This window comes from Lepus europaeus, chromosome 6 (genome assembly GCF_033115175.1).
Source record: "Lepus europaeus isolate LE1 chromosome 6, mLepTim1.pri, whole genome shotgun sequence".
NCBI lineage: Eukaryota > Metazoa > Chordata > Mammalia > Lagomorpha > Leporidae > Lepus > Lepus europaeus.
In genome coordinates this window covers 105,508,369-105,526,062 of record NC_084832.1, presented here as the reverse complement: position 1 = coordinate 105,526,062, position 17,694 = coordinate 105,508,369, and the positions used below count along the sequence as shown (strand labels likewise).

Here is a 17,694-nt window from a genome sequence, read left to right as displayed (position 1 = left end):
GAATGGTTTTATTACAAGGTTCTTATCTCTGAAGGAGAGAAGAATTCAAAGCAGAGACATAGATAAAGTGAAAGGATGGGAACAGGATCTAAGAAAGGGAAAGAGAACACACTCAGAGGTGAGGGTGGGCAGCCCCATGAAGAGAAGAATGCACCCCCACCCCTAGTTCAGTGCTCCCCTTTATTGGGCAGGGGGTATTGCCCTAATGGAATGCACAAATGAAGTGGAGTTCGGACTGGGTTCAGTGTACATGATGGTCTCTGGGGAGATTTTCATGGAGTTCCATGTGAGGAGGTTCTCATAGCTCAGTGTACACATGTTCATCCTGGCATCATTCATGCTGTAGAAGACTCAGGAGGATCATGGGAATGTGGCTGTGCAGAATAGCAACCTCCTCAGTGAAGCTAGAGCGCAGCTTTCTTCACCTGCCTTATCTTCCTCCAGCGTAGTTAAAGAATCCACTTCTATTCAAATTGGTCTCAGCCTCATCTAGGTTCCTCTGTTGCTGTCTAGACATTGGAATAACCAGTCCCTCACAGATCCAGTCCTGGGTGTTTTCCCATCGCTCACTCTGTAATGAACGTGCTGAGTGCTTGGCTAGCGTGACTAACCACTTACAAAAGGGCAAGTGTGATTCAGAGAACTCCACCAGAAATAATGCACTATTTGGCCTGATCTGATGCAAATGCAGGCGTTTGAGTCATGAAGCTCATCAGGAAAAGCGATGTATCAGACTCCAATAAAGATTTTAGCGCAACCCAGATTTACAGTGGTATATTTAGGGTAGGCAACAGGGTGAATTTAGAAACAGGGGCAGAAGACACAGGAAAGAGGTTAATAATCTTGAACAAAAAGACTTTTTTGCTTCTCTGTACCCAACTTCTGCCAGGAAAATACCTGATTAGGAAACACCTCTCTGCTTTACTGAGAAAAGATGGCTTCTGTGACCTGAGCAGGAGGCTCATTAGGGGTGATCCCCTGCTTTGGAATCTGGGTCAAGCTTGCATTGGGCCCCCCTTGCCTACGTCCTTGAGCCCTGAGCTTTGCTGGTTCTATTTTTTCTGTTTTTATCTTGTTGTTGTTCAAAAATATTTAGTAATATGAAACCAGTCTTATGTGAAAAATCAGGATATAAAATGATTTTACAATATAATCTCAACTGGATGAAGTTTTTTTTTATTTTTAGAAATTTAAAAAAAAAAACAACAACTAGGAGCTGGCACTGTGGCATAGTAAGCTAAGCCTCTACCTGTGGCACCAGCATCCCATATGGATGTTGGTTCTAGTCTCAGTTGCTCCTCTTCCAATCCAGCTCCTTGCTGATGGCCTGGGAAAGCAAGGAAAGATGGCCCAAGTGCTTGGGCCCCTGCACCCATATGGGAGACCTTGGAAGAAGCTCCTGGATCCAGGCTTTGGATCAGCCCAGTTCCGGCCATTGCAGCAATTTGGGGAGTGAACCAGCAGATGGAAGGCCTTTCTCTCTGTATCTCCCTCTCTCTGTAACTCTCCCTCTCAAATAAACAAATAAAATCTTTAAAAAAAATACAAAAAAGTACAAGGAAGTAGATATCATTAATAGTGAGTTTATCTGAGTATCTAAAATTTTCTTCATTTTAATTTTTGGATTTTTCTAAATTTTCTGCATGAATACATACTACTTCCATAACCTGAAAAAATATTATTTAAGATACATAAATTTGCATGCCATACAAAAAAGGAGGCATCCCACAATGATAAGAAAGAGTATTTTTGTGTGGTAGATAATAAAGTATTTTGTTTCTCCTTTATAGGGTTCACTGTTTTCTAAATTTTATAATGAGCAATATTATCTTTAGAATAACATTTTGAAAAACAATCTTTGTAGGCTAAGTAACATTCTAATTACCTTTTTCAGTGATTATTTTAAATTAAATGTTAAGTACATATGCTAACTAGCATATTATGCATATTATCTCACAATTTCCCTTAATATGAATATTTATGTTGTTAGATATTCATCTGAAATATTTTTAATTGCTGAGTAATATTTTCTTGAGGCTTTTGTTACATACAGATGGTTTCTCTTCAGATCATATAAATCTTTTGCCTTTTACATGCAGATTATTTTCTTTATATTTTTCAAGTTCAAACTCTCTTCAAGGACCATTCTTACTCATGAATCTTCCAGAGAGTCCTCTCGTTCTCTACAGTCTTCCGAGTGAAGGCAGGACAACCTTGGAGCGCTGGTGTTTGCTTTGCTTTTGTTTTTTATTTTATATATTTTTGTGCTTGAGAGACAGAGGAACCAGCAGATCTTCCATCCACTGGTTCACTCCCCAAATTCCTGCAGCGGCTGAGAGGACCAAAACTGGCAGCTGGGCATTCAACCCAGGTCTCCCACAGGGCTGGCAGGAAGCCAGTCACTCGAGCTGTCACCTGCTCCTGGGGTCTGTGTTAGCAGGAGGAGGGAAACAGGAACCAGAACCAGGAGTTGAGCCCAGGAAACCCAATGTGGGATGCGGGCATCTTAGACACTAGGCACAGTCTGCTTCAGGAGCTTCTGTCTGCGTGAAGCTGCTCACGTGACTGCTGAGATGTGCTGAGTCACTAGAGCCGCTGCTGTGGAAGGGCCTTGAGCTCCAGCCCCACCCTGGCTGCAACTTGTTCTTCCTCCTTCTTCAGCTGGTAACAGAAGCACTGGGGCAGCAGAGGGAGCTACAGAAGGGGGAAAAGGCGTGGCCTTGGGGAAAAGTCAGCCTATCATCTCTTCAGGAAATTGCAAGAAGGAACCAGAAGCTCATTTGGCAGGTGACTACTGTGTTTCAGACCTTGCATTAGCATTTTTCACATCCACTATTGCATTCTAACAATCATCACAACTTTAGAGGGAAGAGAAACCATATCCCATTTTCACGGATGAAGAGACTGCGGTTCAGAGAGGTCTGATCCACCCACACTTGAGGATGCTTGTAGTGGGCATGGTGAGCAGCCTTTTGTCTCTTAAAGATCCCCTCTTTCTTCAACGTCATGTCCTTTGCCTTGTATCCTCAGGCAGTTTGGTGGTTATGCCAAGGAAGCAGATTATGTGGCTCACGCCACCCAGCTGCGTGCTGCCCTGGAGGGCACTGCCACCTACCGGAGTGACATCTACTTCTGCACCGGATATGACCCTCCCATGAAGCCCTACGGACGTCGTAATGAGGTCTGGCTCGTGAAGACATAAGTGACTCGGAGCTGGGAACTTGCTGGAAGCTTCTGTGTCTCTCACTGGGGGCAGGAGCGGGAGATGCTTCTCGGGTTCCAGCCACACTTAACCCACTTCCCTTCAACGCCTGGGACTGCAGTTTTCTGAAATCAGCTTGTCCCATAGACTGAGGCTTGTTTTCTCATGGTTGGAAATAATACAGTCAAGATAGGAAACTTCATTCTCATTGATTAAAAAACTCTATGGCTGACTAGAAAAACCTGGGCAGCATTTTCTCAGTCATCTGGGTCATTTAAAAGCTGATTTTTTTTTTAAATATATTGAATTTGTACTTTTGGTATTAAAGGGAAAATATGATTTGTGCATGATCTTTCATGTGATTCTTACAAGAGATTTGTCTAAAAAAGGAACCAAAAATAAAAATCATTGACTTAAACAGCTGAGACAAATCCTGAGTGTAGTTATTTCCAGAGTCTGCAGTCTTGTAGATAATATGAGAATACTTCAAAAAGTTCATGAAAAATGGAAGGAAGTGATGAGATGATTTTGGTGCAGAAAGCCTTTAAATCCATGCATAGTTTTCTCATCATATAGGTGTTTTATGAACTTTCATTTGTTTAATTTTTGAGACACAGAGAGAGAAAAAGAGAGATCTTCCATCAGCTGGCTTGTACCCCAAATGCCTGTCATGCCCAGGACTGGGCTAAGCCAAAGCCAGGAACTTGGAACTCAGTCCCAGTCTCCTATGTAGGTTGCAGGAACCAAATCATTCGAACCATCACTGCTGCCTCCACATTAGCAGGAAGCTGGAGTCAAGAGTTTGAGCAGGAACTCCCTCCCTCCCTCCCTTCCTCCTCCTGTAACTCTGCCTTTCAAATAAATAAATGAATCTTTTTTAAAAAATAAAATCTTGCCTCAAAAAAAAAAAGAAATAAAAAATTAACCAAAGGGAGACAGGAATGTACATGTGGAAACCAGTTAAGAGGCTGCTGCTCGGGCTGGTGCCGTGGCTCACTTGGTTAATCCTCTGCCTGCAGCGCTGGCATCCCATACGGGCACCGGGTTCTAGTCCAGGCTATTCCTCTTCCAACCCAGCTCTCTGCTGTGGCCCGGGAGGCCAGTGGAGGATGACCCAAGTGCTTGGGCCCTGCACCTGTGTGGGAGACCAAGAGAAAGCACCCGGCTCCTGGCTTCAGATTGGCACAGCACCAGCCATAGCGGCCATTTGTGGGGCGAACCAACGGAAGGAAGACCTTTCTCTCTCTCTCTCTCTCTCTCTCTCTCTCTCTCTCACTGTCTACAACTCTACCTGTCAAATAAATAAATTTAAAAAAATAAAAATTAAAAAAAAAAGGCTGCTGCTGGAGTTCAGGTAAGATTGATACTGCTGTGTCTTGGGATGGTACCAGCAGAGGATGGCACTTCCTATACTTTTTCTCCTGTGAATCTGTTTTATGTCAATTCAGTATACAGACCCCAGCATAAAATTTAAGAAGGTAGAAGAAAAGTATTTTCCCTGCTACAGGGTCAAGTACAGTGCCTGAATTTTGGCATGGGCCTGTAGTTTGATAGGGCTGTCACTCACTCAGGTAGGGAGCACAGACAAGAAGCAGGTTACCTGGACAACAATGTCTAGAAAGGCATAGTTAAGTCTGCAGAGCATCCAAGAGAAACTGTCTCGTGAACAATTTGAAGTATGGGACCTACACTAGAAAAAGAAAGGAGGGGGAGGAGGGAGGGAAGGTAGAAGGGAAGGGAGAAACCTGTGGGGTGGGCATTGTGGCACAGCAGGTTCAGCTGCTGTTGTGGATGAACACATCCCATATCAGAGTGCCTGAGAGTCTTGCCCCCACTACTGACCCAACTCCCTGCTAACACACCTGGGAGACAGAAGATGATGGTCTAAGTACTGGGCTCCTTGCCACCACATGGTAGACTCAGGTGGATTTCCTGTCTCCTGGCTCCTACCCGGCCCAGTCGGGCTGTTGTGAGCATTTAGGGAGTGACCCAGCATATGAAAAGATCTCTCTCCCTCTCTCTCTCTCTCTCTCCCTCTGTCTCATTCTTTCTGATACTCTCCCTTTCAAATAAATAAAATAATTATTTAAAAAAACCTCTAACTTGCAGCTGTATGTTAGAACACATAAATAAAGAGATGGAGTGGATGAATTATGAACTCTCCTAAGAAAGGCCAGAAGGAAAAAAAGAACCTAAGTAAAAACTCAGAAGAATCCAAATATTTAGAGACAAGTGGAGGAAAAGAGCTTGACAGTGTTGGGAAAAAAAAATAGCCAGTGTTACAGGAGAAATGTCAGAAAATCCAAAAAGAAGAGGAGATCAACCAGTGTTAATGTGATGCAGACACCATCCTGAGTAGTCCGGAGGCCCTTTCTGCGGCCCCATCCTAAGACAGTCACCATCACTCTTGGCTCAGCAGCGGCCTCCTAACTGGCCACATGTCCACTCCTGCCTTCCTTTGCCCCATTTTCCACACAACATCCAGAAGGCTCTCTGCTTTAAAAAGTCTCATTTTGTGCTTAGATCAAACTCTAGACTCCACTTCATTACATGCAAGGCCTTATGCAATTTACTCCTGACTGCTTCAACAATCTCCCTTATTGTCCTCCTGCCACAATGGACATCTGGTTCATTGGAAACACTAAAGCGTTCTGCCCCAGGGTCTTTGCACCACTAGCTATTATGTCTCTTGAATCCCTTTTCACCTCATTTTCGAATGGCTGGGCTTTCTCATCCTACAAGTCCTCACTTCATGCCCTCCCTCCCCCAAAGAAACTTTCAGTGGCTCCTCTGTCAAAAGCTGGGGCCCTCCTATACTTCTGTCGCATAGAGTGATGTATTTGTTCTTCCTCCTAACACAAGCCACCAGTTGTGTTTCTGGACTTCCTCATTTCGTTGGTTTCTGTCTCTCAGGCTAGATTGTAAATTGAATAAAAGGTGGCCCATACCACCTTTGCTCTTCATTGCATGCCCAGCACCTCGCTCGGGGATGCATTGTTTAGGATGCATTAAGCTGTAAAATGACAGAAAACTCAGCCAACTGTTAAAAACCGTAAGATTTTCTTTTCTCACATAGCAAGACATGCAGAGGGAGATCCAGTGACTTGGGGCCAGCACCTCTGCCCTTGGTCTTGTTCCTTTCCTCAAGGCCGCAAGATGATTGGTGCAGCTCCTACCATTTGCATCTACATTCAAGATAGGAAAAGGAGGAGACCAGAAAGGCTTATATCATTGCATCTATCCCAGTTAATGAGGATATCAGCTTTTCCAGAAGTCCCCTAGCAGAGTGACTGTTGCGTATCATGGGCCAGAACTGACCCCCAGGACCACCCATAACTGCAAGGAAGATGGGGAAGGTGTGTGTTTGGTTTTCCAGCCTTACAGTGAGGGACAGCAAGGGAGAATGATATTCTGGGTGGTTTCAGGGTAGCTCATCAACAGCATTTGCTGCAAAGATGCACTGAATAGAAGGGTATACCTGGAGTCAGGGGTGTGGGAAGGTGGAAGGTGGGAGATGACTGGAAACGGGTTGAGGTCAAATGCAGAGGCTCTTAAAGGATTTAATTCCTCATCCTTCGGATGGGTGTTGTGGTTTAGCAGTTAATATGTCCCTTGGGTCACCTGCATCCCATATCAGAGTTCCAGGGTTTGAGACTTACCTCCCCTTCCCATCCAGCTTCCTGCTAATGCACACACTGGGAAGTAGCAGGTGATGGCTCAGGTACTCGGGTCCCTGCCACCGATGTGGGAGATCTGGGTTGAGTTTCAGGCTCCTGGCTCCTGGCTTCAGCCTGTCCCAGCCCTAGCTGTTGAGGACATTTGTGGAATGAATCAGAGAATGGAATATTTCTCTCTCTCTCCTAGCTTTGATTTGGCCAAGCCCTAGCTATTGCAGGCTTTTGGGGGAGTGAACCACCAAATGGAAGATACCTCTCTCTCTTTCTCGCTCTCTCTTGCTCTCGCTCTTACTCTGCCTTTCAAATAAATAAGTAATAACTTACAGTATTTTCAGAAGGGACATTATGTCACAGCAGTTAAGCCACTGCTTGGGGTGCACATATCCCATATTGGAGTGCCTGGGTTCAAGTCCTGGCTCCACTGCTGATTCCAGCTTCCTGCTGAGGCACATCCTGGAAGGCAGCACATGTTGGCAGAAGTAGTTAGGTTCCTGCCACTCATGGGACACCCAGATAGAGTTTGTGGTTCCTGGCTTTAGCATGGCCCAATCCTGACTTTTGTAAGCATTTGGGGAGAGAACCAGCAGATTGAAAAATAGGTGTGTGTGTGTGTGTGTGTGTGTGAGACACTCCACCTTTCAAATAAATAAAACTGAAGAGGTTTTTTTTTTAATTTAAGTACCCAAGTCAGGGTTTGCTTTAATAAATAAATAAATAAATAACATACTCTTGGTTTAATGCTCAGGCTCACAGCCTTAAGGCTGCTGCTTCTACAGAACCGTGCATGAATTTGTGGTAATTAATATACAGAACACAAAAAATATAATGTATATGGAGCCAAATTGACATTTTGAGATTTGATTATTGTTTATAGCCCTTGTCTATAGTCCTAAACAGTGGTTGTTCTACTTACTGCTTGCTGACTTATTTATTTAGTTGAGGGTTAAGCTTGTGATTATAAAGTGAATTGAAAATATGTCATTGTGAAAATTACAAGAAAAATAAGAAAAGAAGGAGGAGGGTCAGAGTGAGTGGGGGAGAGAGGGTAAGGTGGGAAGTATCATTATGCATTTAAAACTGTGCATATGAAATACATGTAGTTTGTTCCTTTTGTATAAATTTTTTAAAAATAAAAGAACTGTGCAAAAAAGGGTGCTTTGCTTTCCCCCAGAGGCCATCTCTCTATGGCATTAATATTCTTTGCATTTTTGTAAGTACCACCCGGTAAAATATGTTCTGATATACCACAACACAACACCACACTCTCACACTCGGGTGAGTGTTTAAAGGTCATAGGGTGATTGTGTATATAAATACTGTGGACACTTGACTAACCCAGTGAAGCAAGTTGTCATCCCTTGTTTAAGGACAACCTCCTTAATTTACATCTGGCTTCTCCACTCTTGAGTCATGTGACTTTGATCTTGGGCACAGCAATTAAAGTTTCGTAGCATGCCACGAGCATTTATTTGGTCGGATGCCCTGGATTTTGCCTTTTAATTTATATTCTTGACTAGCTCCAGGCTTTTTCTTTAGATATATTTTTGTTTCCATAGCAACATTATTTTATAGGGATTTGGGGACAGTCAAACAATACCCACAACTGCAGAATCCAGAATCAGCCATGTAAGGTAGAAATGTCAGAGCAGACTGAACATGTGGCAAGAATTGACATGGCCTGTGTAGATTGTCTCATAATCAAACTTCAGATAAAATTACCTCATTTCTTCCTTGACAATGAATTAATTAGACCCTCATCAAAAACTCATTTTGGAGCTAGATCAAACCCCAGCCTCCTCCTGTTTCCTGGCTGGGTTCCTTATCCTTCAGCAAAACTAAGTAATGGCTGGTTCCCCTGAGATGTTCCCATCTGTCTCTTCGGTATGCTTTGCTCCCACCCCTGGGACCTCCCATCCCTCTGTATCCATCTCCTACCATTCCTCCAGCCCAATCTGAAACTCATTGACTTCTTCCCTGATGCTTCCAGTAATGCCCGACTTCCTCTTTGATTTATAATCTCTACTCCTAGCGTAAGGGTGTGTGCACAGTAGACACTAGGTTTTGTTCATGGACATTGATTGGAATTTGTTAAAGTAAGAGCTGTTGATATCAAACATTTATTGAGCATTCATTATGTCCCAGGCACTGGACAAACTCATTCCATGAATCATCTCATTGATTGAACACAACCACCCTATGAGGTAGTCACTAGCACTGCCATCTCTCCCCCATTTACAGATGAAGTGGGGCAGCTCAAGGAGGTTCATTGACGTGCTCCGGGCTCTACAGAACATGTGACAGAGCCAGAACTTGGACTTTGGCAGTTTAATGGAAGATCCCAAGCTCTTGCCTACTCTGCAAAGCAACACTTAGCCCTCAGTTTAGTGTCTGGTTTCCCTGGCTGGCAAGAAAGGAAATATGGCAGGGTGTGAACCTGCAAGTGATACTCCCTCCTCCCTGTGTAATTTACTGTGTGGCTCAGCCAAAGTGATGATGATATAATCCCTATGTCCCCAGGGTATATGCCGCTGCATGGAATTCAGATGAAGAAATGCTGTGAGCTGGAAACTCCAGGAAGAGTGTAGATTCCCAGCAGCAACCTATTTGTCACTTGTCAAATCTGTGGCCCTGATTTTTTTTCTCATATATTAAAATTAAGCTAAAAATATATTCTTATGCCACCAGCATAAACATGGGGCTATTTTTTGTCCTTAAATGATTTCCATGACACATTTTTAAATAAACAAAGGTGCTTCATAAGTTCATGGAAAATGGAATTCCAAGTCATGTTGTTCTTTGCCAGGTTGGACAGCTCCTCCAAACCGATTGATGATGAGAACTCCTCATCTCCCTTGATACCTTCCTTACCCATGAACTGCCATTCACCAGGTGCACCTACCTCAGACTCTTGCCTCCTTTCTTTATAGGCTTCTCTCTCCTGCCCAGCATATGTTGGTGTTCTTGGAGTGGGGGGTTGTGGTGGAGAGAGGATCACTCTCTGCTAATTGCCACCCCCTCCCAAGGTAGGCCCATCCTTGACCATGCAGATCACACATGGGGACCATGACCATCCATATCTTGTTGACCCCCAAGTATTCATTTCTAGCCCATTGTTCCTCTTGACATAACTTTTTGCATCATCCCATCTCCTTTCAACAAGTGATTCTTAGGCATATTGGAGTAAGAAATGGGTTTTGTTTTGTTTTGTTTGTTTTGTTTTGTTTTGTTTTGTTTTGACAGGCAGAGTGGACAGTGAGAGAGAGAGAAACAGAGAGAAAGGTCTTCCTTCCATTGATTAACCCCCCAAATGGCCACTGTGGCTGGCGCACTGTGCTGATCCGAAGCCAGGAGCCAGGTGCTTCCTCCTGGTCTCCCATGCAGGTGCAGGGCCCAAGCACTTGGGCCATCCTCCACTGCCTTCCTGGGCCACAGCAGAGAGCTGGACTGGAAGAGGAGCAACCGGGACAGAATCCGGCACCCCAACCAGGACTAGAACCCGGGGTGCCGGATCCGCAGCCAGAGGATTAGCCTAGTGAGCAGTGGCGCCGGCCCAGAAATGGGTTCTTTCTAACACATACTGACAGTCTCTCTCTTGATGACACAGACATATAGCAAACATTTCAAAAGAATCACTTGTAAGAGTTTATAAGAAACTGGTGTGATCTAGCCTCTTTTTGGAGGGTCTCTTTCTAGCAGGAAGGGAGTTAGGGGAGGGAAATATTAATTTATTCTTCAGGTTACACATACCTCACAGTGAATAGATCTCAACCACTTACTAAAATATATCCCCAATTAAATGAAAGTTTCTTGAGTGCAAATGTTGTTTTTCATTTAGTAATATTCAGTGTTTTTCATAGTGGTACTTGTACTCTGAGTACCCAGGAGAAGAGACCAGTAATGAGAGTACTTCAAAAAGTACATGGAAAGAGGAATTAAAAGATATGAGTTTATTTAGGTGCCAAAAAAAAAAAAACTGAAATCAATGGGCTGTTCAAAAAGTTAATGAAAAATGTGTTCTAAAAAAACTATGCATGAGTTTCCAAAAATATTTTCGCCAAAATAAAACCCACTGACTCCCATTTCTCTATGATCTTTTTGAGTTACCTTCATATGTCAAAAACTCAATGTCTTGTTGTAGGATAAATAAGTAAATGAATGTGTTTCCCAACTCATGAAACTACCAAAATATAGCTAGGAAATGAGGATGGAGAGGGGTCACCTCTCTGACTGTGATACCCAGCCTGTGATATCCATGCCCATGATGCCAGCAGAAACTTGTTGGCACATGAATAAAATGTAAAAGTGAGGAAATAAAACTGTACACTCCAGGCTGGCGCCACGGCTCACTTGGCTAATCCTCCAGCTGCGGTGCCAGCACCCCGGGTTCTAGTCCCAGTTGGGGCGCCGGATTCTGTCCCGGTTGCTCCTCTTCCAGCCCAGCTCTGCTGTGGCCTGGGAAGGCAGTGGAGGATGGCCCAAGTGCTTGGGCCCTGCACCTGCATGGGAGACCAGGAGGAGGCACCTGGCTCCTGGCTTCGGATTGGCACAGTGCGCCGGCTGTAGCAGCCATTTGAGGGGTGAACCAACGGAAAAGGAAGACCTTTCTTTCTTTCTCTCTCTCTCTCTAACTCTGCCTGTCAAAAAAATTATAAAAAAAAATTTTTAAATCTATACACTCCAGAGGCATACATCCCGTGACCCACTCCAAGTAACTCACAGATATCTCAGACTCAGCATGTACAAAACTAAACTCTCCATGCACACTTTCCATGCTCCAAAACCTTTTCATGCCTCTGTCTTCCTCTTCTGTCTACATAGCACCACCATTCACCTAATTGCTCAAATCTACAGCCTGGAAATCAGCCTGAGAAGAGACAAATGATCCTGTGGCTGGATGCTCTTAGGCAGCACCCTCCTCGACTGTAATCAGAGATCAGAATGTTCTGGTCAAAACAAGGCCCTCCCCTCCCCCTTTGGACAGTCCCTACTTTTATGTGACCAGCTCGCTGGTTGTTTCTTGGCTCCTCCCAACTTCCCTTAGGTATGATGGAGGAATGAAGGAGAAGAGTGGGAACCCTTTCCTGGAAAAACACCCCACAATGCCTCTAGATATGCCTGGCTACAAATGAGAACTTGGGAGCCTACATGCATTTTGTTAACCCTCTGCCTATAAATCTCACCTATTAACCATGCCTTAGCCTGTACTTTGTATTGCTAGATTCCACCCCCTGATTTTATGTATTTTTCTTTCTTTCTTTCTTTCTTTCTTTTTTTTATTCTTTTTTTTTTTTTTTTTTTTTTTGGACAGGCAGAGTGGACAGTGAGAGAGATAGACAGAGAGAAAGGTCTTCCTTTTCCGTTGGTTCACCCCCCAATGGCCGCTACAGCCGGCACGCTGTGTCCGGCACACCATGCTGATCCGAAGCCAGGAGCCAGGTGCTTCTCCTGGTCTCCCGTGCGGGTGCAAGGCCCAAGCACTTGGGCCATCCTCCACTGCACTCCCAGGCCACAGCAGAGAGCTGGACTGGAAGAGGGGCAACCAGGACAGAATCCGGCGCCCCAACTGGGACTAGAACCCGGTGTGCCGGCGCCGCAGGCGGAGGATTAGCCTAGTGAGCCACGGCGCCGACCATTATGTATTTTTCATACCGTCTCATCACTCATTCTTTTCCCAAACCTTTACCAAGCTCCTCTTACAGACCAAACTGTGTTCTAGACCATTAGACTTACCAGTGAGTGAAGCTAAGGTCCCTGGCCTTGTAGAGTAGGAGATGTAACAACATATAAATATTATATTTTAGAAAGTAATAAGTGCTGTGGCAAAATTAAGAAGTAGAACAAGATAAAGAGAATGAGTAGCATTGTGAAGCACAGTGTGGAAAGGATGAGATGCAAGTTCTACTAGTGTGGCCAGGGAAGCCCTTTTGGAGAACAAGGACTTGAAGGTACTGAGGGAGTTAGCCACATGAATAGTTGGGGGAAGCACATTCGAGGCAGATTAAGCAGCCAGTGTGGAGGTCCCAAGACAGAGTAAGCCTGTGTAGCTGAGGAAGAGCCGAAAGAGTGAGCCAAGGGGAGTGTAGAGAAGGTGAGGTCAGAGAGGCAATGAGCAGGCAGATCACTTAAGGCTTTAGAGGTCATTAGAAGGCCTTGACTTTTCTTCTCCATAAAATGGAGAAGCCCATTGTAGAATTTAAGTAGAATATTGACATAATCAAACTTCATAGGTTTTTTTTTTAAGATTTATTTATTTGAATGGCAGCATGACAGAGAGAGAGAGGGACAGACAGAAAGAGATCTTCCATTTGCTGGTTCACTCATCAAATGGTGCAGGTCAGGAGCTCCATCTGGGATTCCCACTTGAGTGCAGGGGCCCATGGACTTGGGCCATCTTCCACTGCTTTCCCAAGAACATTAACAAGGAACTGTATCAAAAATAGAAATCTGGGATGCAAACCAGTGCTCATATGGGATGCTGGCATTGTAGGTGGCAGCGTAATGTGCTGTGCCACTGTGCTGGCCCCAAAACTCAACTTTTAAAAGACTGCCTCTGGCTGCCATATTGATGATGCACTGTAAGAGGCACAGTGTTGGAGCTGAGGCTGGGTTTCAAGGACAAGGGCAGAAGCACACCACCTGTTAGGAGGCTACTGCAATAAAGCCCACAAGAGATGATGGTCACTTGGGCCCTGACGATGATGCTGGAGTGGTAAGAAGTGGTCAATGTCTGTAAATATTTTGAAGGCATAACTAACAGAATTTCTGTACATGGGTTGTGAAAGGAAAGAGACAATCAAGATGACTCCAAGTCTTCTGGTTTGAGCAATGAGAAGGATGCATTTGCTATCAACTGAAATATAGGAAGCTGCTGGTCAATAGGTTTGGAGGTATCAGCAAGTGTTTTACTTCACTGTCTCCTACCATCAACAAAACAGAGAAGCCAACTCTAGGATATGTCTTGAACCTCAGTGGCTCTCTCCATCACCCTCACTTCACCTTGGGGAACTAGTACCCTCCATCATGTCTCTCCTGGACTCTCAAGATGGTCTCCTGCCTCATGTCCTGGTCCTTTCTAATACTTCCAAATGCCTGATGTTCCTTAGGACTTCAGGTAGTCTGCAGCTAAGTTGGTTCTCTTCCAACATCAGCTAGATCATGCCACTTCCCTGTTAATGCCTGTAGTAGTTTCCTGATGCACCAGACTCCATTCCCTAGGCCTCCAGTCTCTGTACCTCCTAATACCCACTTCCTACTTCACTCTCAGCCTTTGCTGTTCCTCTCCATGCTGCAGACAGTGGTCTTCCTTCAATTTCCCAAGCACACCCTGCTCTATTGCATCTTCATGCTCCGCCTGTCTTTTTTTTTTTAATTAAAAAGATTTATTGGGGGGCCGGCACCGTGGCTCACTTGGTTAATCCTCCACCTTGCGGTGCCGGCATCCCATATGGGCACCAGGTTCTAGTCCCGGTTGCTCCTCTTCCAGTCCAGCTCTCTGCTGTGGCCCAGGAAGGCAGTGGAGGATGGCCCAAGTGCTTGGGCCCCTGCACTCCCATGGGAGACCAGGAGGAAGCACCTGGCTCCTGGCTTCGGGTCGGCACAGTGCCGGCCCTAGTGGCCATCTGGGGGGTGAACCAATGGAAGGAAGACCTTTCTCTCTGTCTCTCTCTCTCATCTATAACTCTACCTGTCAAATAAAAAAAAATTTTTTTTAAGATTTATTTATTTGAGAGCCAGAGTTGCAGAGAGAGAGGGACACACACACACACACACAGAAAGAGAAAAAGGGAGAGAGAGGGAGAAAGAGAGAGAGAGAGAGAGGTCTTCCATCCACAGATTCAATACCCAAATGGCCACAGTGGCTGGAGCTGAGCAGATCCAAAGCCAGGAGCTAGGAGCTTCTTCCAGGACACCCATGTGGGTACAGGGGCCCAAGCACCTGGGCCATCTTCCACTGCTTTCCCAGGCCATTAGCAGGGAGCTGGATCAGAAGTGGAGCAGCCAGGATTCTAACCAGCACCCATATGGGATGCTAGTGCCACAGGCAGAGGCTTAATCTACTACAACACAGCGCCAGCCCCGCTCCTGCCTGTCTTGACTTTGCCACCTGGAGTACTCTTCCTCCCCCACTACATGGGTATTTCTGGATCTTTCCTATCCCTTTGAATCTCTGCTTCAATGGCACCTCTCAGAGAGGCCATCCTAACCTACCCTAATAAAGGAAGCCCACCCTATTATTATGTCACAGCATCTTTTTCAGAACTTCCCACCATCAATAATTATTTATACATTTTGCTTGCTGTTCTATCAGCCACTCTCCCACCCAACTGTAAGTTCACTGAGAGCAAGAGCCAGGTCTGTTGGGGCCAGCATTGTGGCATAGCAGGTAAAGCCACTACCTGCAGTGACAGTGTCCTGTGTGGGTGCCGGTTCAAGTCCTAGCTGCTCCACTTCCCATCCAGCTCTCTGCTGATGGCCTGGGAAAGCAGTCTGCACTCATGTGGGAGACCTGGAAGAAGCTCCTGGCTCTGGCTTTGGATCAGCACAGCTCTGGCTATTGCAGCTATCTGGGGGACTGAACAAGCAGATGGAGGACCTCTCCCTCTCTATCTTTCTGCCTCTCTGTAACTCTTTCAAATAAATAAACAAATCTTAAAAAAGAGAGAGAGAGAGAGAGAGCCAGGTCTGCTTTGTTCATCACTGTATTCCTAGCATTTAGCACAGTGATTTGGTCTGGATGCCCCATTACAATGTATTGAGTAAGTCAACGAGTGGATATTAAATATCATGTGATTTTTTTTTTTTGACAGGCAGAGTGGACAGTGAGAGAGAGAGACAGAGAGAAAGGTCTTCCTTTTGCCGTTGGTTCACCCTCCAATGGCCGCCGCGGTAGCGCGCTGCGGCCGGCGCACCGCGCTGTTCCGATGGCAGGAGCCAGGTGCTTCTCCTGGTCTCCCATGGGGTGCAGGACCCAAGGACTTGGGCCATCCTCCACTGCACTCCCTAGCCACAGCAGAGAGCTGGCCTGGAAGAGGGGCAACCGGGACAGGATCGGTGCCCCGACCGGGACTAGAACCCGGTGTGCCGGCGCCGCAAGGTGGAGGATTAGCCTAGTGAGCCGCGGCGCCGGCCAATATCATGTGATTTTTAGCTTAAATGTAATAAATAAAATTACTCTCAGAATAACATACTGACCTCTCAATACAACATATGAAGCCTTGAGTGATTGGGGTATGGGTCCCTCCTCCTCTTCTCTCATCTATTCCTGCTCCCAGTGCACTCATCTACCTGCCATTTGGAGAAGAGGCTGTGGTCTCACTCTGGCCATTGTGCAAGCTCAGGTGTCTGGTGGGTAGGAAGACATACCCAGTGCAGTTTCCACAAACAATTTATTCCCTAGTACACAGGTTCCTCCCCTAGTTTCTCATTGGCTGAGTACTATAGGGTTACAATCTTCCTTGCTTTTGATTCAACTGTTTTGGCCACTCCTAACATCATGTTTGCCTAAGAACTTTTCAGATGCATGTAACCTAGCTGTTATGCTAGCTAGCAACTAGTCACTTCCCACACATCTCCAAGCTATGTTAGTTAGTTGTCTACTCACAGCTAAACACCTGACTTTGAAAATGAACCAAATGTCTTTACTTCTCACACGTCACATTGCTTAGACATCTCCTCCTCTGAAAGGTCTTCTCTGAACCTTTTCCCTCTGTGTACCCACAGAACATTTGCTGAATATCTATGATGGTTTTCTTGCTTACCTTGCATCCCACCCCAGCTGGTAAACAACTTGTATATGCACCACATAATGCTTCAGTCAACAGCAGATCACACATAGGATAGTGGTCCCAGAAGAGTATCGCCCAGTGATGTTGTAGCCATCTCAGTTTGTGTGCATGTACTCTGTGATGTTCACACAGCAACAGAATCACCTAACAGTGCATTTCTCAGAACATAGCCCCACTGTTAGGTGATGCATGACTAACAGAAACAGAAATCTTGACATGCTGCTTATTTAGTGACCAGATAGGCTAACAAGTTATAAATTCATTCCAGTGGTATAGCTGAGGACAGGACAATATGTACATCTGGCACTTTGTTCAACCTTCTTTTCTTTTTAAAATCCAAAGTTGAAAATGTAAAAATTCATACAATAGGCTTTTGTGGTTCTTAACAATGGTAATATGTAGGCGCACTGGAAATTTTTCTTATTTTTTATTGAAATAATACTCGTAATGTCTTTTAATCTCTCGCCTTTATAAGAATTAAGTGCTATCACTTATGCTCTTGTTCATCAACTTTGATCAATTATTATTTCAGAGTTTTGAAAAGGAAATAGGTTTTTTTTAATTAAATGTTTTTATTTCAGGAGTCAGGTTTTTTTCTCAAAAGAAGTAATTCAAAGTTAAAATTACTTCTTTTGAGAAAAAAACCTGACTCAGAAAGAAGTAATTGTAACTTTGAAAGAAAATGACATGCAATGATCTCTAATTTTATTTCACTCAAACTGATTTTATAATGTTCTCTTCTGTGTATTGCACCTATATTGGGGAATATGCAATAGCTATAATCACTACATTTATAGGCAAAGTTTTAAGACTTTGGAATGTACCTTTTCAGTGGAATGCTGGTGCTTCTGGGACTATCTGATCCTATAGGGATATGTACCCTTGGATTTGACTAAGCTATTTTAGAACTCTTTGGAAATAATAAAAGTCAACATGTAGAAAACTGATAAAACTGCTAATAATCCTTGCATATAGCCATGTACATTAATTTTCTTCAGTGGAGAGTCAACTGAACAGATGAGATAAGATG

The 17,694-nt window shown here is 44.6% G+C and overlaps 1 protein-coding gene across 1 annotated transcript in view; it reads left to right on the top strand.

The window, feature by feature from the left end:
- HEBP1 (heme binding protein 1) overlaps positions 1–3,493 on the top strand; it is a 28,328-nt gene extending 24,835 nt beyond the window's left edge. The window contains exon 4 of the mRNA XM_062194854.1: positions 3,031–3,493. Within this exon, the coding sequence (XP_062050838.1) occupies positions 3,031–3,202 (172 nt within the window). The 3' untranslated portion in view covers positions 3,203–3,493. The remainder of the gene's footprint in view (positions 1–3,030) is intronic.
- Positions 3,494–17,694: the final 14,201 nt, after the last annotated feature.